Raw genomic sequence first — 20,898 nt, forward strand, 5'->3', positions numbered from 1 at the left:
CCGTTTCCCCCCCACAAAGCAGAGGGTGAGGGTAGGGTTCACCTCCATCAACAGAGAATAAGTAACTAGAACTAGGCGGCATGGGCTGGAGCATAGTGTGTGACTGTGGGGATTGGAGTGAAGCCCAGGATTGGGAGCAAAAGCTCATGCTCTGGGTTGCAGTGCCTGTCATTGGCCCATCCATCTATCAGTCATTCCTGCTGGAGCAGGGCTCTGCTCCACTTGGCTCTGGTTACTGCTTTCCCAGTGGCTCCCCTCTTGTAACTGACCTAACCATGTGTGTAGCCGGCTTTGATTTGCCATGCTGCTCATGGGCCCTTTTGAACAGATTTTGAATGGGCCAGGGTTAACGTGCAGCCAGCTTTCACACCTGGGGCCAAAGAAGGGATCCCATGTGAGGCTATGGCCAAAGACAATGTTTCAGCCCTGACAGCTATCCTCTGATCATATTTGTTGGTGATCTCAGGGCTCTGAACTTTGCCGATGAGACTGCCACAGATTGGCTTGACAAGCTCCTCATCTGATAAGAACATCATTGTCTGCCAGCTCCTACAATGTGATTGTGCCCAGCCCCCTTGTCTGCCATCTGGGGATAGTAACCAGAGCTGGGTGGCACAGTGGCAGAACTCCTTCCCTGTTGGCATGAAAGAGAATGACCAGGCCAAATTTGAATGGCCTGGCCCCAGTGCATGAGCTCTTGTTCTCAGTTCCAGGCTCCACCTCATGTAGCAGAGCCTGAGTGCATGGGGAAGCAGTGGAGAAAAAACACTAAGAATGATGTTTTCACTTTTTGTTGTTTTCATTTATTAATTTCCCTGCTCTTCAGCATATTGAAAAAAGGTTGGTGAAAGATTTGTGTGTAATTTTTTGGGGAGAGGGGCGAGGGGGGCTGGGAGAAGTTTTTTTTTTTTAAATTTATTTTAAGGTTGGGCTATGAAGGGTTTTTATTTTTTAAGAACACTTTGGTTTTACACTGTTAATACACAGTTAATTGCATGTTCACATGAGTATTGTAGCAAACATTTATAAAATATGTAGGTTCTTTTAATTAAAAAAAAAAAAAAAGTGTATGGCCCGCCAAAGGGTTTTAGTGGATTTTGTGGCCCTCCGCTACCTTAAAGTTGCCAACCTTGCCTTATTTTCTGCTTCGTGCTTTCCTTCCTCCTTTGCTTTGTGGCTTATTTCATCCCTGGCTTTGTTTGGTTTCTGTGGTTCTTTGGTTTCCTCTCCTGCTTGATACCATTTAGAGTGTTGGGAGATCTTATTATGCTGCTTTCATATTGCTGGGACCACTTTGAAGTTCTCCAGCTTAGTGTTTCTTAGGCTAACTGTGAGATAAACTGGCTTGTACGTGAGATTGGAAATAGGATATGAGAACTATTCCCCTGTTCTCAGTAGATTGGTATCTAGGGTGACGGTCTCCGAAGAGAGAGCAGCTTTAGTTAATTCGCCTTACTTTTCCTGAGTATTCCTGTGTAGGTAGGCCTTCAGAGAAGAGCTTTTCTTCAGTTGTAATTAATTAGAATCACGAAACAACTTTAGCGTGTAAACCTTCTTATGATAAGTGTCAGTGATAAATCTTTTGTGCAGGCTTTTCAGTGGAAATATACAGTGTAGTGAATTCAGTATTCAACTGTGTAACTTTTAAAATTTGCCTTAAGTTCTGTAAGTACACAGCAAAGGGTTTGTGTATCCACCCAGAAAGATCCTACGGTACTTTAACAATATCACATAAATTGCTGCATATTTTTACAATTGAAGATGATGGCACTGCTTTATTTCCTTAGTAATACAATTTTGAAGTTAAATGGTTTAAAGAGCAACGTATATTTCTGCGTGCAGTGATTATTAAAAATATTGTGTTTCAACTGCTGTTCTTAGGGTTCCAGGTATTCATAAGTTTACTATTAAGTGCACAAATTGTTTCCCAGACAAGAAAATTATACAGAGAAATTACAAAGCACAACCCACTCTTCTTTGTTGCATCTCGTCAGTTCAAAAACATAATTTATTTTTTTTATGTGCAAGAATTTGTATAGATTCTCTCTCTTGCCTATAAATAATAATAAAAAAGATGCTTGATGCATTTTTTTTCCTGTTTAGGATATTTTTGACAGTGACTGGTACACCTCTCAAAATCTTATTGGAGGAGCTGATATCATTGTGATTAAATACTCTGTAAATGACAAATCTTCATTTCAAGAAGTAAAGGATAGTTATGTTCCAATGATAAAAAGAGCATTAAATCATTGTACAATTCCAGTCATAATTTCTGCTGTTGGCGCAAGAAAAAGTGGTATGTATTAAATCTCATATTATGAACAGCTGAAATATTACCTTGAAGTTGCATGTTGGGTAAATCACAATGAAGTCTGATTACATCTTCAGTCCAGTCATGGTAAAAGTTTTGTTTTTCTTCAGAGTTTGTCACATTGACAAAAAGATGTGATGTGTTAAGGTGCTGTAGATTGACACTGATTCATTTAGTATCAATATTATGTATTTTAGGTTATTGAATATAGACAATAAAAATTAATAATATGCTTTGATCTGTCAAAGAACACTCCTGCATGGCTCATCTGCAGGAATTGAACCAGGACCTCTGGGTCTGGATTTGCTGTTGGAGCTAGAAGTCTGTTAGCTTCGAGGAGGGACTAAGAACTACAGTGTGTTAGGGTGCGTGACACTGGGACAGAAGGGCTAACCCCTCTGACTACAAAGTGGAGACAGATCAGGACTGTACTCAAGATGATGTGGAGCCTCTAGACCTGAGTTTCGATTAAACACATTACTGTAGTGTGCTCTATATTGCAGCTATCTGTTATGTGAGTTACATCCACACAATATATATAATACCCGTACATCTCTCTCTTTATATTTATTTATTTATTTAAATTATTATGACAGAAATACGATGCAGAGACAAGGTACCCTGTCCAGGGCAGAATGCCCCTCTCTTCCCCAGGGACGGCCTCCTCCAGCATCCAGTCCCCCACTCAGGGACTGTCCCCGCATAAACCCAGCCCTTCACCTAAGGACTGCCCTCCAGAACCTCCCCCATCCAGGGTCTGTGCTGCAATATCTAGCCCCACATCCAGGGGCTGCCACTGGTTCCCCAACGGAGAGTCTATCCCCCGTGCACTCGTCACACCTCCCTCTCTGCATGGTGTGTAAACTTCTCAGAATTCTCAAACTAAGCAGAATTAAATGTGGTCTGTACTTGGCTGGGAGACCTCCAGTGATCACACGTTACTGTGTTTGTAATGTGTGGTACTGTGTTTGGACCTGCCTACACTAGGAAAATTTCTTTGCTTTTTTTTTTTAATTTGCTTGATGTTGATAGTTTGGTATTTTCATTCTTTATTCTATACTTCTTCCAAGCATTGTGGTATTGCTGATTTTTATACACTTTAAAATTCAGACCCATGACTTATTAAAGAAATCTGCATCTGTTTTACTTAGGGAAGCATTTTAAATTTGACATGGTATGAACTAAAAATAAGGGATATAATTTGTGAAGTGGGTACTCTCCGAGACAGATAGCATAAGCAGACTTCTATCCCATGTCAATACTGTATTAAACAATCAAACAAAAATAACTTTATTTTATAATATGCAAACAAATGTTGTGTACATAAAAATATAACTACTTTGGAGATATCACATTCAGTTTTGCCAAGGCCTACTTGGGTGTCTCTATTCAGTGAACCAGAAAGAGCTGCTATTCTGTATATGTTAAATCTTATGAACAGTTTTTTCTTTTGTAATTTATTGACATGGGAAAACATGACCGCTTGAGTAATATAGGTGGATGATAAATCTTCCAGTTGACCGATTTATAATAATAAAGTGAGGGTTAATTTAACTAACTACATGTTTGGCTACGACAATTTTTACTTATACACATGTACTTTTTCCTATAAATTTGTTTCATAACATATGCATCATCACTTCAAATGACTCTGAACCTTTGTAGCTTTTTTTTTTCTTGTTGATAGTGAAAATAAGCTTTGGAAATAATTTTATTGGCAGTAGGCAATATTTTGCCAAATTTAGGCTTGGATCCTGTATTGTGATCTGTTTGAGCAGACAGCTGTGCCACACAGAGCCTCTCTCATGTCAGTAGGCCCTACTCATAGAGCCCTACTGACTTCAGAGGGGCTCTGTGTGGGCACAACCGTCTGCTCAAACAGATCACAATACGGAACTGGGACTCAAATAGGTATGGAGCAAAAAAAAATTTGTTGGCATAAATTGCTTCTTGCTGAGGTGGGTGGACCGTGTTTGGGTTGTGACATGTATACATGAAAACCCATTATAGGTGGACAAAAGTTTTGGTGGTTTTTTTTTTTTTTTGTCAGTTAAAGCAAAGCCACATTGACTAATGCTAAAATTGTTGTTCCTTCCTCAATTAACCAGTGGTTCCAGGGAAATGCAAGGTTCTAGGCACAGATTGTATATATAGTACAAGGTTCTGAACAGACAGTCACACAGGACAAAATCATGACTAACTATATACACTTGCACTGGGGAGTAAAGGGTCCATAAAGTTAATGTTCCCCCTTACTCCTTTGCACGTTTCCTACATCCCAGGTCACGTTGCAGGGGACAGAACAGCCACCATGGGGCTGCTGCTTCTCTCACATATTGCTGGAATCATATAATTACTTCCATAGTACGTGGAGGCTGAATTAGATTTGCACAGGCATCCTTAATGCTGGTGGCTCCTAACTTTTCAATGCTTGATTTAGCAACCTTCACATTCTTTTAGTGTGATTTTTTTTGATAGTTAATATTCTGACTTGCAAGAAAATGTTTTATTTCTTACTGTACCAGTATTAGAGAGACAAGGTGGGTTAGAGAATATCTCTTTTATTGGACCAACTTCTGTTGGTAAGAGAGAGAAGCTTTCATAAGCTTTTCTATCTCACCAGCAAAAGTTGGTCCAATAAAAGATATTACCTCACCCACCTTGTTTCTCTTTTTATATCTTGGGACCGACACGGCTACAACACTGCATGGTACCAGTATTAATTAGTTAATTCTTTGATTTACTTACTTACTGTATACTTACTGTGAGAAAAATGTTAATAAATTGAAGAGAGTAGAGGGGAGCAACAAAAATTATAAAAATTTAGAAAACAGGCTATAAAGGGTAATAATTGGAGATATACCAATCTCCTAGAACTGGAAGGGACCTTGAAAGGTCATCGAGTCCAGCCCCCTGCCTTCACTAGCAGGACCAATTTTTGCCCCAGATCCCTAAGTGGCCTCCTCAAGGATTGAACTCACAATCCTGGGTTTAGCAGGCCAATGCTCAAACCACTGAGCTATCCCTCCCCCTATGAGGAAAGGTTGAAAGAACTGGGTATGTTTAGTCTGGAGAAGAGAAGGTTGATGGGGGTCATGATAAACAGTCTTCACATGTGTAAGATTGTTATAAAGAGGATGGTGATGGATTGTTTTCCATGCCTGCCAAGAATAGGAGAAGCAGTAATCAGCTTAATTTGCAGTAAGGGGGATTTAGGTTTCATGTTAGGAAAACTTTTTTTCTAACTACAAGAATAGTTAAGCATTGGAACAGGTTATATAGGGAGGTTGTGGAATCTCTGTCATTGGTGTTTTTTAAGACTAGGTTAGACAAACACCTTTCAGGTATAGTATAGGTATGCTTACTCCTGTCTCAGCAAGGGGGATGGACTAGATGATCTCTTGAGATCCTTTCCAGCCCTACGTTCTATGATTCTACAGTATAATGTATATCTTTACTAGTATGTACAAGCCAGTGTGTTGTGGACTATTTAATTAAAATGTCTTCTATAAATCTTTTGTTTTCTCAGAAGTACCTTGTACTTGTCCACTGTGCACTTTAGACAGAGGGAGCTGTGTTACTGCTTCTGAAGGGATTCAACTCGCTAAAGAACTAGGAGCTACTTACCTTGAATTGCACAGTCTCAGTGATTTCTATATAGGAAAATATTTTGGAGGAGTGGTAAGTGAGAAACTATACTAAGCAGAGCCTAGATAAAAACTTTGATATCTCTTTAAAGCCAAATTTTGGCTTTACTTTAAAACTGTGTGCCATGTAAATGAGAAGTGGATAACTGGAACAGTGACTCTAGGGCCTTATCTACACTAAACTTCTTTTTTTTTTCTCTCTCTCTCAAATTTTCCACTGGTGGTGCATCTTCCCCAGTTATAGCAATATTGGGAATACTAGAACTTCCTCTGTTGCAATCAACTTCAGGAAGTTTATATGACAAACTCAAGGACCAGATCTTTTTCCTAGTTATATAATCTGTCCTGTCACTTTAATGATGTGCTCCAAATTACTCAAGATGCTTAGGTGGGATATTTGGTGTTAATTGCTCCATTGCTTACAGTTGTTTTCTATTTGTAATTGAGCATGTTAAAGTGTTTGAATTTTAATATATGCCTGACGTTACTTTGTTTTCAGTCATTGAACAGTTTCCAGTCTCAAGCAGTCTGTTCAGTCAGTTGAAATAAAGTTGAGCTCATTTATTTTGCCTGAAAATGCAAAAATGAGGGGAAGGAGAGTGATTGCAATGAAAGTGTTCATGGTTTACTTTTTTCAAGTTACACTTACACTTGTTGAGGCAAGGACTTTGGCCAGGTCTGCGCTACAAAGTTTTGTCAACATTGCTGTCTGTCAGGGTTGTGAAAAAAACACATACCTATGTGGGCAAAAATCCCAGTGTAGATTTAGCTGTGCCGATAGAGTACTTCTGGGAGCATAGCTAATTAGAGAGACAAGATGGGTGAGGTAATGTCTTTTATTGGACTGCTCGTAGAGAGACAAGCTTACACAGAGCTCTTCTTCAGGTCTAGGAAATGTATAGTGTGTCACAGCTAAATGAAAAAGATTGTTTAGAATAAATAGTCAACACACATTTGAAGGGACCGTTCAAGGTGATGTGGACTATTAACACCTCTCCAGTCATAGGGGAAAAAAATGGGTGGGTGTGGGGGGAAGGTTGGTGTTAACACCTTCAAAAGACAAACCTTGGAGCTTAAATTTATAAATTTGCTAGATACTAAAGATCATGGACTGGATAGAGAAAATGAATTGATGGCTTGTTACAACAATCTGTAACCCACTTAACCCTCCACCCAGCTTTCCCCTGCCCGCCCCCCTTTCCTCCCTATGACTGGAGAGTTAACTGGGCACTTCATTTTGAATGGTCCCTTAAAATGTGTTCAAATTACTTTTTTGCTAAACAATCTGTTTTACCTTGTACACTCTGTACATTTCCCAGACCTCAGTGTTTGCTTGAAAGGTCGTCTTTCTCCAACAGAAGCTGGTCCAATAAAAGATCTTACCTCACTCACCATGTCTCTTTAATATTCAGCAGGGACCAACCCGGCTACAACAGCACTACATACAGCACTGCTAATGTTGTTCAGGAAGGTGGTGTTACTATGCTGGTAGAACTCCTACTGTCATCGTGCTATGAGGCTGTGCTGTTATAGCTGTACTGTCAAAGCATTTGTAATGTGGCAAAATATGTTGTCTTTGTGTTTTATATCAGATAGGTAAAGTGGTACAGCCTCCCTCTCTGACTGTGGATGAGTTACACTGGTATTAAAGGTGCCTTAAAACTGTTTTCACAGTTGGAGTTGTACCAGTATAACTATATAGGTGGGTTGTTTTTTTTTAAAAGGGCTCTTCTTTGAGTGATGTCCCTATGGGTGCTCCACTGTAGGTGTGTCAGTGTCCCCTGTGTCTGGGATTGGAGAATTTACATTAGCAATGCTGGTTGGATCACACATGTGCCCCTCCCCATCTTACACAGTGAACAGCATGTGTACATACAACACGGTGCGGATCAACCGCCTCCCATTTCCTTCTTAACTGCCTTTGGTCTGGGATGGAATCTGCAGCAGAGCCCGCCTATCCTTTGAGTTGCTAGATTATGCCTTATCATGTAGTTTAGTAATTAATTCTTTCCTTTGTCATCCTCTCCCTTCATTTTTTCTTTCTTTCCTCTTACCCTCTGTTAATTCATAGCTTAACACTTTTTTTTGTTTTCCTGTTTCCTGCCCTTCCTGATTAGGAAGCTTTCTCCCTTGTCCTTATGCTCAGATCTCCTGAGTTTAAGAGGTGCGTTTCCCATCAGGAGGCCTTCCTAGTAAGCGACGGTCACCCACAGTGCATCCACTGCCTGGGAGAGGGTCACGTCCCGCAGAAGTGTACCCATTGCCACAACCTGACTGCTAGGGCCAGAAAAGATCAGGACATTTGGCTGTGTCTTCTCCTCATGGAGAGATCATTGAGTACAGCATCGTACCCTGGTCCAGATGCTTCCTCCGCACAGTTCTCATGCTCTGCTAGCTCGTCCACCGATCCTCATTTGCCAAGTCCTAAGAGCAAATTTTTTTCCCCACGCTGACAGGAAGAAACAAGTCCTCTCATTGCCCACTGCCTGCCAGAACACCATTCCCTGCAACATCAGTTTCGGATATGAGATGTAGCTCTAGGGACTGTCCGAGTACTTCCGGTATCGGAGCTAAACATATGTCTAAAGACCCTAAAACGGGCAGACCTGCAGGCATCAGTATAGTCTCTCGGCACCAGAGACCGCAATGCGAGACCTTCAAAAATGGTGCTGACCACCCCAACCAGATCAACTTTGTGCCATGGCACTGACGAAACCACTGGCACTGGCAGCTCTGTTGGCACTGACATTGCTTTCGGCACCAACAAAACATGCGGCACTGGCCAAGCACTCGGCACTGGTTCACCCTCCGGCACTGAGCAAACCCTTGGCGCTGGGCAAGTCCTTGACTCCATCTGCTGGCTGCTCAAGAGAATGCACCTCTCCCTCAGCATCGATGCATCTGCTGATGGGGCTTCTCTCTCCTCTCCAGGGGGTCAGATACCCTAAGGACCTGCTTGTATATGACCTGCCTGAGTCACAAGTACTCAGACATGAACTCCCTCCATCTCTGTTCTCTTCTCTAGAGTCACAGCACTGCTCCCTTTGTCCTCCAAGGATGGCACCACCCTTCCCCAGCAAGGAAGATAAGGAAGACTGTCTCCCCCCACCCTTTACATTTGGGACAGGCACAAAGCACATCATCTACACATCCTCACTATCCACGACCCCCAACGACCCCAGGACAACCCCACATGCCATTCCCTCCAGATTAGCTATACTGGAATCCATGGGTCATATCCAAATTACAGTTTGGGAAGGCTCCCATAGAAAAAAGCCAGAGGCCTACAAATTCACCATCCCTGTCCATCTCTTGATCACCAGAGACCGATAGCGGATGAAGAAGAAGAACTGGAGGGGGAGGTTACACTGCCACTCTATTTCTCCTCTTCTTCCCCCAATGAGGCTATCATGCCTCCACCCCCTACGTCAGCCAGCGACTTTAAACACTTTCAGGAGCTGTTTCACAGTATAGCAGACTCCCTCCAGATTACTTTGGAGGAAGTGAAAGAAGAACAGCATAAACTGCACAACATTCTGCACACATCCTCATCCTGCAAAATAGCCCTCCCTGTCAATGAGTCCCTTCTTGACCTGGCCTATGTGCTCTGGCAGACCATATGCAAGTGGACCACCAAAACATATTATGTCACCCCATTCCAAATTCCTTAGTTGTCAAGGCTGTGCACAAAAAGGGATGCCAATGCCACCCTAGATCCACCCCTTATGACAGGGATTGGAAGCGATTGGATCTATTTGGCTGCAAGGCTTATTCATCTTCTACGTGCCAATTCCAACTGTGAGGCCAAATACAATTATGTCAGTTATTTCAAAATACGGGAACTCTGCCACAACCTTCCTGATGAAGGAGCAGCTCCAGGCACTTATATCTGAAGGACACCTCTTGGCCCATATAGCTTTACAGTCCTCCGTGGATTCTGCAGATACTGCTGCCTGTTCCATTGTGACTGCTGTAGTCATGAGTCGGGTCTCATAGCTGCACCTCTCTGGGCTCCCCAATGAGGTACAAACCATCATTGAGGACCTGTCCTTTGAGGGCCCCAAATTATTCGCAAAGTGCACGGATGAGTCCCTACACTCCCTGAAGGACGCTCGAGTACTCTCTACTCTCTCTGTATCTATATGCCAGTGCTGAAGAGATGACTGGGGAAATAGCAAGTTTGCTCCTAATTTACGGTACAACACTGACAGAAGCTCCCCCCCAAGTACAGACATACGACTCCTCAAGGGCTACCTCTCTCAAACCTTTGGCCAAACAACAGTTTTTGAAGATGTGGTCGAGGCCCCAAGAAGCCTTCCCCCTGTTCCAGTCACAACAGCCATCTCTAACATCCCACCAGTCTGGCGACCATTTAGCCTCTCTCTTTCCATCTTGGCGGCTAATTATTTCATATAAGTGGGTTCTAGAGGAGTGGTTCTCAACCAGAGGTATGCGTACCTTTGGGTATGCAGAGGTCTTCCAGGAGGGTTCTTCAACTAATCTAATCTAAATATTTGCCTGGTTTTACGACAGGCTACATAAAAAGCATTAGTGAAGTCAGTAAAAACTAAAATTTCATACAGACAATGACTTGTTTATACTGCTCTACATGCTATACGCTGCCACAACCTGACTGCCAGGGCCAGAAAAGATCAGGACATTCAGCTGCGACTTCCAATTGATTTATTTTATAATTATATAGTAAAAATGAGAAAGTAAGCAGATTTCCAGTAATAGAGTACTGTGACACTTTTTCGTATTTTTTTTGTCTGATTTTTGTAAGCAAGTAGTTTTTAAGTGAGGTGACACTTGGGATACGCAAGACAAATCAAACTCCTAAAAGGGGTACAGTAGCCTGGAAAGGTTGAGAGCCACTGTTCTAGAGATCATTAAGGAAGGATACTCTGTCCCATTCCATTCTATCCTACCCACCTCCCTCCCAATCTCTTTAGGGACCCTTCTCGCAAACACATTCTACGAGAAGAAATAAACCACCTTCCGCAACTGGAAGCGATAGAACCAGTCCCATCCCAGCACAGAGGGAAAGGTTTTCACTCCCATTATTTTCTGATCCAAAAGAAATCCAGCGGATGGAGACCGATCCTAGACCTTTTATTTTTATCACAACTGCATCTATAATGACAGTACTATAGCATAACCACTATATTTTTTTGCTCAAACCTGAGAATTCAAGAATAGTCCAGAAGGAAGACAGGCAGTCCTTAAGAAAGAAGTATGAAATAAAAAAGTTTACCAACCTGAAGATCCTGCATGTTCAGACATGTTCCTTTGATCATCTTCAACGCAGCTTCCTCCTGAAAAGGAACACTTCTCATGATGTTGTTTCATTTGGACAACCAGGCCTTCCATTTCTTTGTTGCACTGTTTGCATTTTGCACGCATGCCTGTCTTACCCATAGCTAAAGGAACTTCATTTAAATATTCCCAAATTGGGTCTCTTTTACGGCCTGCTGCCATTATAGGTTTTTCCCTTGTAGTGAGAGAATGGTATGGTAGATCTCAAATCAATTAAGTCTACACTCAGAAAGACCTTAAGACTTCTGGAATATGCTGCTCAAACAGTTCCACTTTTATTTCTACTGCCTCTTCCTCCCTTCTCACATTTATCTTCAGACTTCTCCTCATCCAGATCTATTCTGCCCCCAGCAATCTTCTGTTCATTGAACTTTTGAAACTTTGCACTTTTAGAGAGAGTTAAGGAATTGACTCTGTGTACACAAATTTGCAGACACACAATAGGGTTGAGGTCTGTTATTTCTCACCTCTAGATATTTATTTAAAAACATTTTTGTTGTTAACAAGCATATTATCTCTGAAGACACAAATCCACAGTTTGAGAACTGCAAAGCTAAGCATCTATGACAGGGGCGGCTCTAGGCATTTTGCCGCCCCAAGCACGGCAGGCAGGCTGCCTTCGGCGGACGTGCCTGCGGAGGGTCTGCTGGTCCCACGGCTTCGGCGGACGTGCCTGCGGGAGGTCCTCCGAAGCCGCGGGACCAGCGGACCCTCCGCAGGCAAGCTGCCGAAGGCAGCCTGCCTGCCGCCCTCGCAGCAACCGGCAGAGTGCCCCCGCGGCTTGCCACCCCAGGCACGCGCTTGGCGTGCTGGGGCCTGGAGCCGCCCCTGATCTCTGATCATATCTTCTAGACTGTGCACTGAGTCCCATTCGGTAGACAGCAAGATTAACCTAAATCTATACAGAAGCCCCTGGAACACCGTAAGATTGGCTTCCTAATCCATGAACTATTGGAACTCATTTACAAAACTTTTCTTAAACGTTGCATGAATATATTGTCTCATACTATAGAATTAGAATTAAAAATCCCTACTCCATGATGTGAAACATTATAGCTCAAAGATATCTTATTTAAAACTATCTTTAGATTTTTTTCCTCAAAGCATTTTTTTTTAAATCATTGATTTTTATCCACCCTGTTCCAAAGTAGATAGGACCTGAATGTCTAATGTAAAAAAAGTGGAACACTTTTTGACAGACATCTTTTAGACAATCCTAAAGAACCAAAAAATTATACAAGTCAGTTATTTCCCTCGTTGCAAGTCAGCTTTAGTGACTGCACTTTTTACAGTAAACTGAAAGTTCTTTCCTCATCTTTTAAGGTGAAAAACTCCATGCATATAGTGAGCGCAGTGCCTTAGACAGTGACATTTTTTTAAATATGTAATCTCATCAGTAACCATATTTCATAGAAGCAACTTTTACTGTGCATAGTAGTGTGGTTATTTTTAAGGAGGAAACGATTTAACTTCACCTCATTTTTCTGATTAACCTATATCTTATTGTGTGAGACAAATTAATTTTTCATCTATGTAATGTTTGAAAATGGAATTATACTGTTAACACTGAGTATTAAACTGATATAAAATGTTTATAAAGTTATCCTTGAGTCAGAAACTGACCTTTTTCACTCACTGCATGACTGAGCATGTAATACAGATTAAATGCCCTGAAATAAAACTAAATAGGACTTTCTTCGGGATGCTGAACCTGCAAGAATATCATGTTGCTATTTTGTTTCCAAAATGCATGAAGTTCAAAAGCATAATATCTTAAGTCAATGGGAAAGCGGAAGTAAATTAAAAGCTAAAGTATTAAAAACCTACTGAAATCACAACTATGATGATTTTTTTCGCAATATAGAGGTGTTAATTCAAAAGCAAATTTAAGAATTCAAAACATGTATAGTGCTCTAAGGTGGACTCTCCACCGCCCCAATACAGTTGGCACAATGATTAGGGAGACCACATACAAAAACTGGAAATCTGAAACTATTTTTAAATGCAAAAGCAAAATGCTCTTGCATGATTAAATCATGTTCAGCAGTTTTCCAACAGATAACCACATCGCTATACTTGATAAGAGTTGTTGTTTTTACAAAAAATGTAGTAATATTATATTGCTGGGTTAGTGGTCCTAGTCCAGAACTGGTGGGAATTCTCCAAGCTGTACATTTAAACCTCAGCAAGCAGCACACCTCAATTACGACTGAAGATTTACAACACCCCCTGTTGGCAGTAATTTTTTTTCACTGCTGATGTTGGGGAAATTCCTCTGAAAACTGTTGCTATTGTAGCAGTAGCTGACTTTAGTCTTTCATATTATTTTTTATATGAATTTACCTCTACCTCTATCACACTAACATGTAATTCTGAACATTATGCAGAGATCCAACCTCAGCATCTCATGGACCTTAAATTTACTTTTATAGCCTCATTTGAGTTTTCTTATAGACACTGGGTTTATACTGTATTTGTTGTTGCTTTGTACTGTTCTGCTTTTAGAAAAGGTCAGAGGAGTAGTCCAGTGGCTAAAAACATTGCCCTGGATGTAGTCATAAGATGTCCATTACAGATGCGCCTGACTATTGCTTGAGATGTCTCTTAGTGAGCCATAGCTTGTTGATTAAGGAATCTATGCTGCTAGGTCTCAGGGTGAGCAATACAAGCTTCTCTTGGTCTCATAAAGGCTTCTGCTAAGTAGCTGAGAAGGCCTCAAAGCGTAAATCCTTCAATACCTGTAACCCAGATGAGTCTTTGTTTTGGTACCAAAATAGGCTTCAGGGCAGCTCCTCTGGCATTTTTGAAGTGGCCAGCTGCTCCCTCCTGCTTAGTCAGTGGGCACGCCAAAGCTTTGGAACACTTACAGCATTGGTTATACTCAATTCCAAATTTAAATTTGAAGTACCACCTCCTGAGTCGGAAGTCGACCTCTGGGAGAGACCTTATATCTCAATAATACCTTATCTGTCTTTCTTTGCTGAGATCTCTTTCTGGTTACATTCGCTTCAACAGCATTGGTGATGTTGGGACACACCTCTGACTTTGAGCTACAGTTAAGCTCGTATAGCCTGAAGAACACGTTTTCATCACATAGCTTTAGCTTTGTCAGTGACATATGCACCACATTTCATTGCTGGCTGAAACACTGATCTAGAGCCAGCTTTGACCTTTCAGAGCTGTTAGTGTGCCAGGTTAATGATGCCAATACCTACATTCCTCTTTTCAGTGCTCTTGATTTACTTTGAAATACTTCACTATTTACGTCAATGCCATTGTTACATTGTTTATCCCAATGGTGTCAATGTTTTTGGCGTCAATGTCTTTCACATTATTAGGGTTTACTTGGAAATATAACATAGGCTACATTTTCTATCTGTGTTCATGTTTTTGTAGTTCTTCAATTTTGAGTACTTTAAGTGCTTAAAACATCTAGGAAAAAATCTCCATGTCTTTCTGATATTTAAGACCCAAGGAAGGATTTTTTCCCCCACTCCCTCAATGCTTTCCTATGTATTGAATTATAGGGGTAATTCAGAAGTGATGGGATTTCTCCCTTTCCCTTTAAGGCTGTGTGGGGTATCTACTGATTGAGAGAACTTACACCTCAAACTTGACTCTGTTGGCATAGAACTATCATTTGATGGTCAACTATATTATTCAGATTTTTGAACTGTACCACAATTAGGGTGAAGTTAGTAGTTTTGAGACTTAATGAGGGCCTGGTTTCACTTTTCTCACAATTTGCATCTCATTTGCATGACCTCTAGTCTACCTTTTTCTGTGTCATTGGTTCTAACATGGGAGGAAACCTTTTTTCTTATTCCAGGCCCCTGACCAAAGCTTGTCCAGTCATGAAAGGATATCTCCCTACTACCTGTGGGGCAACAAACCATATAAGATTTAGTAATAGTATAACTGCCTTACCCATCTCATTTGTAAGTAATTACCCTTCACTACTGCCACCTTTCCTTCTGTTCTATGATCCCTTAGTTCTATATTTACACGTTATCATCTTCACATTGTCTTTAAGACTTTTGGAAAATGGATAACTTTACTATATATACTATTCCTGTTATGTTGATTACATTTTTATCTTCTGCTTTTAAAAAACTAAGCTCTTATTTAAATACATTCTTTATATTTTGACTTTATTTGTATAATAAAGCAGCTCATAAAAGTTTGATGTTATACAGTGTTCCTAGATAGTTCTTAGTAATAAAGCCCTTACACTGTTTATCATTATTTCTGGGATTTGCATCAGATTACCCATATTTATCTATCAATCCCTGCTCTTCCTTCCTCCAAATCCTATAGCAGTACCTGTTGTTATGGTTGATTTATTTAATTCTTTTCTAGTAGCACAGCTGTGGTTTCTGCTTTGATTGCCCCAGAGAACAAACGACTAACCTTTGAATTGATAGTCTTTTTAATTAGATCATCACAATTCACTTCACTTGATTTCTTATGTAAAATTTTAGTACTCAGTCAACATTGCACAGCTACTCCCATTCGCATCAGTGTCAATTCTGCATACAAACTGGGAAAAGTGAGGATGTTTGTTTAACTTATTCTTAAATAACTTTATTTGTAGTTTTAAAAAAAATGTATCTCGTGTTTTAGTTGGAGTATTTTATGATCCAAAGCTTGAATCAGAAGTCATCTGAAAAAATGAAGAAAAGAAATAAAAGCCACAAGTGCCATGGAGTTAAACCACCTCAGCTTGAACAGCCAGGTGCTTATAATAGTAATTAGTTTTTTTAGTGTAATACTGATCAGATTGATTATTTAAAAACATGTTTAATAAATTATCTATTACTAGCAACTACTGTGATGTGTGACTTTTTTTATCTCAGAATGGATTACTTAATTATTTAGGGAAGTACTTTGTGAATCTTGAGGATTTTATAAAACTATATATATGATATGTGATGGGTGATCATTTAAAATTTGTAGTATGTTTTATAAAAAAAAATCAGAAGTTGTGCTCATTGAAGTGTACTCAGAATATGGAACATTTTAATGAAATGAAGTCTGAGTTTATACAAGCTGAATGTGAAGAGATAAGAGAATAGTAGTAACGCAAGAAAGTAAAGGGAAATGTTAGAAAGAAGGCGTAAAGGCTAAAAGGTAGTTTGTCTTTTTTTAATATAGGTTTCAGCAGTTTAACATCATATTAGTTTTTATAGTTCTTTTGATTAAAATTTGGTAACTTAATCACAAATTTAAATGCATAAGAATGGCCACCCTGGGTCAGACCAGTGGTATAATAACTCGAAGGTGCTTCATGTTAACTCTGCATAATATAACTTGTTCTAGTAAAGGCTAAATATTGAACCTAGCCCAGAATCTGAGGCCCAGTCCTGTCCCTAGTTCAAGTCAAGTCAATGGCAACGTTCCTGTGAATTTAAATGAAAAGAGGACCAGACCACACTTGTTACGTTGTAAAAATGAAGTTACCTTAAATTACGATAATAAGCATATTGGAAATTATCACACATTGCAAAATATATACTCTTATAAAACTTCTCATAATTATAGAACCATTCCTAAATCTTTACACACTCAGTTCTGAGATTAAAATCAGAGTAGTACTTGTAGTCGATCTGAGCTCCATCTGTGAAGTCAGAGGGGTTGCATGGGTTTAAGGGAAGGAAAGATTTAGCCTAGAATGTTTAATGGAGTTATTCTATAAATTTTGCACTGAAACATTTTTTTACTGACAATTAACTCTTGCTATGAGTCTTTCAGGCTCTGTATCTAACCTCTCTGATTTCTGCAAAGTGTAAGGTGTTGAGACTGCATTTAACTGTTGGGCATGCAAAAAAATTAAATTGTTTAAGTTCTGAGTTAGGAAAGATTGTTTACTTAAACCATCTTTTATTGGAAGATTTATAAAATGGTGGAAACATTTTTATAGAACAGTTCAATGTTAATTATTCTCCTAACGTCACTCAAGATGAATGAAAGACTGGATTTGTTCTAATGGTGAAGGTGATGTATAGTTTTTAAGAGCAAATTTTATTTGAGGGTAATTAAGAAAATACCCTTTTATGTCCTTATTTGATCCAGTTTCTGAGAATAAAGATGCTTTTGTTTGCATAGCAACTAATAGGAATTTAGAGTTACAAAACAGTTCATTCATTATTTTTAATATCTCACTTTTATAGAAAAAATGCCAATCTTAAAAGGTGAAGCCTCGCATTATAACTCCGATTTACATAACTTGCTGATCTGCTGCCAGTGTGTGGATGTGATATTTTACTCGGAAGATTTAAAGGAAGTAGTAGAAGCACACAAGATTGTTTTGTGCTCTGTAAGCCATGTCTTCACGTTACTTTTCAATGTGAAGAGTCCAGCTGATATTCAGGATTCCTCTATCATAAGAACTGCACAGACTCTCTTTGCAGTGAACAGTGAGGCTGTGTTTCCAGTTTCTAACAGAGGTTCACCATGCGGCCCACCGGTTAGAGTCATTGTTAAAGACTCTTTCTTCTGTTTTTGTTTGTCAGACATTCTGCACTTCATTTATTCAGGTATCCTGTCAGAATGGTTTCAGCTGTTTACTATCTTTTTTACAGAGCAAATATATTGCTATGGAGTGTGTATATTACCCTACCAAAATATATTCCTCTATTAGGATTAAATCAGTTTGATTAAAATAGTCCATCTCTATAGGCCATTATTTGGAACAGCTTCTACATGGAAATTGAGCTTAACCTTAAAATTATTGCTTTTAGCACTATACATTCAATTCCAAAGTCTAGTAAACCAGAAGCTTCTAAAGTGGGAAAAAATTTTCCTCCAAAATTCTATAAAGCTAACACATTTTCCATAAGTAACAGGTAAAGATGAATGTAATGCCAAATATTGCCTTGCCAAAAACAGCTTTTCAGTGAGATAATTTCAGAACAAAATAAAACTTAAAAATGGTTAAAAACATTGCATACAATAGTGTGTTAAAGAGAATGGGGAGCAACATCATCTGGTTTGTGAGAGCAGAGGACTGGGAGTCATGTGATCTGTGTTCTGTTTTCATTTCTGCCATTGTTTCATTATGTAACCTTGGGCAAGTCACTTAACCTCCATTTCTCAATCTATTAAAATGGTGCTAATGATATTTTTCTGTCTCTGTAAAACATTTTGTGAGACTCAGTTGAAAGACACAATAAGTGTAAAGTTTTATTAAAGAATACGAAATCATCTAGCAACTCTTTTGTTTGAATAGCCTATTACTTTGTACTGATATGACTTCTAGTTGTATTACATATAACATCCCCACTAATGAAAACTATAAGATTTGTGGGAGGAAGTAGTAGTTCTCTAAATAATGCATCATTACATTCACTGTAATTAGAAATGTGTAACTATATCATTAGAAATGTTGTATGTAAGAAAGCTGAGTTTATCTCCAGAATGATGGTTTTCGAAAGTATTTAAAGGACTGTTCCCTTGGAATGGCAGTCCGTAGTCTTTGGAAAGTGCCAGGAATATTTTACTTTAATTCCTCCAAGACTGATTCCAATCTTATGTCTTCAGTAAACCAGTATGGAGCATTATCAAACTTTTTTGTAAAAATAATTTGGATGTAAATTGTTATCTGGTTGGCTGAAAGAGCCTTCAGTTTGTGTACCATATTATGTGTAAACTGAATTTTAATTTTTGACCAAAGTCTCATGCCAACCTTTGGAGGCGCAGTCATTTTATATGAGGTTTACATTAGAGAAAATAGAGAGTTGAGCTCCCCCCCTTCCCCCCAAGTAAGGATACTGCACCTCTGAGGAGCTCTGCATGCTTCTTGATTCTCATGGTTTATCTCTTGCTGCAGTGGGGTTGGATTTCCCTGGCAGGACTTAGTGCTGCTACTTGGCAGTTCCGTACTGCCTTATATACTTGTGTATATTCCCACTATTTATATGCTAGTCAATAATCTGAAACAAAATATAAAGTAGAAATTAGGAGATGGTCATCCTATGTGATTTTTCTGTAGTAATTATCTCCCACTGAACACTCATGAGGTCTATAAAGCAACTTCAACTAGATCACTATGCTACATGCAGACTTATCAAATAATATTCATATAGGAAATGTTTAACTATTAATGTCCTTTTAATGACCTTTCTAAAATTCTTAATTCTCATCTCTGTCTCCTTATCTTTTTCTTTGCCTCACTCCATTTCCTTTCCTCTTCAGAGGAGGAGGATGATACTGGCACTAATCCACTGAGTATAATGGTAGCAGCTTAAGTAGGGCTTCAGAAGGAAAATCTCTGCTGGTCCCATGTATTTTAGCTGAGTGGCTGGAGCAGTCCTTACTAGGAGAAGCAGCACTTGAGTGAACTGCTTCTCTGTGGATCTTTGCTCCTGCCTTTCTGTTCAACTAGTGGTGGCAGCGTCTCTGAAAACGCTCATTTCTTCAGCATCTCTGGACTGATGGATGGGTTATTTTTTTGAAGCAGGCAGAGGATTGAGGAAATACAGATGAAGGAAAGGGGAGTGGTTGTAAAGGTAGGGAGAAGTAGGGCAAGAAGAAGGAAAGAAAAAGAGATGGCAGGTAAGGAGAAAAGTGAATATAGATAGGTAGTTTACAAAATTGCAAAAAGAAATGTATTTAAAATCTATGCCAAACGTTTTTAATACACTGTTTTGGAACCTTTTTCTGTGTATTTGTTTTTTTAAAAATCAATCTCCATAGAATGAATAAGTAATTTTCCTTAATTTAAATATATACCGGTACTATTAAATCTTATTTGTTTTAATAAGCATTCTATTTAAATTGTTAAACTTCTTATAAACCATTTATAAGCTTAGTAACATGCTCAAGGGTGTATGCTTTACCCAGTATACAAACACTGAAGATAGGGGTGTATTGGCTGAATGCACACCTTGTTGTGTGCTATTGCTTCCTCATTCCATAATGTTGTTCTGCATTAGATGCAGAGGACAAAACACTATCTTGGGGAAGAAGATTCCTCACGGTTTGTCTCTCAAGGCCTTGATAATGCTGTAAATTCAGCCTCTTTTAAGGGTGACTGACTTGGAAATGGGGGGACTTTCAAAGACACAAAGGAATTGAACAGTCAGCTCCCCTTTAGTACTTACCAAAGTGAAGATTTTATAATGTTGGTTTAAATACCATATGGGCATGCACTGTGTGAGCCTCTGTCAACAATACCTCATTTGTGACTAATAATAATATCCCTTGTATTCTAGCCCTAGGCTTTTCTTGATCAGTCTGCCAATCCTTTAATACTGTGTGGTGTTTTTCTGATGTGCACGAATAGTGACTGATTAGTTTAATTTCTGTCATAAATCGAGGTTTAAATTTAGATCTTCAGAGAAGAAAGACTAGTGCAGTAATCCTTTGTGCTTTGGCTTGCAAATAGAGTTTACTGGCTGATGCTGGTGTTCTGTCTTAATTTTACCTTCATGTGTATTAGCCAAAACACACAAGCAATTTATACTTGCATGGATCAAATTCTTCCCTAAGTTATAGCTTGTGATCTCATTGAGATCGCAAATGGTGTAAGTCAGTGCAGAATTTGGTGCATATCAAACTTTGGTCTTCCCATTTAGAGGATTTTTAAGGAAAATATTGAGTCAGGAAGACTAGAAGTCTAGTTTT

At 39.4% G+C, this 20,898-nt stretch overlaps 1 protein-coding gene across 4 annotated transcripts in view; it reads left to right on the forward strand.

Moving 5' to 3' along the window:
* RHOBTB3 (Rho related BTB domain containing 3) overlaps positions 1-20,898 on the forward strand; it is a 57,115-nt gene that overhangs the window by 11,560 nt on the left and 24,657 nt on the right. For all 4 annotated transcript variants that reach the window (XM_045020626.1, XM_045020625.1, XR_006580324.1 and 1 more), the window contains 4 exons: positions 2,104-2,296; positions 5,841-5,992; positions 15,898-16,009; positions 17,445-17,810. In XM_045020626.1, the coding sequence (XP_044876561.1) occupies positions 2,104-2,296; positions 5,841-5,992; positions 15,898-16,009; positions 17,445-17,810 (823 nt within the window). The remainder of the gene's footprint in view (positions 1-2,103; positions 2,297-5,840; positions 5,993-15,897; positions 16,010-17,444; positions 17,811-20,898) is intronic.

This window comes from Mauremys mutica, chromosome 6 (assembly GCF_020497125.1).
Source record: "Mauremys mutica isolate MM-2020 ecotype Southern chromosome 6, ASM2049712v1, whole genome shotgun sequence".
NCBI classification, from domain to species: Eukaryota; Metazoa; Chordata; order Testudines; family Geoemydidae; genus Mauremys; species Mauremys mutica.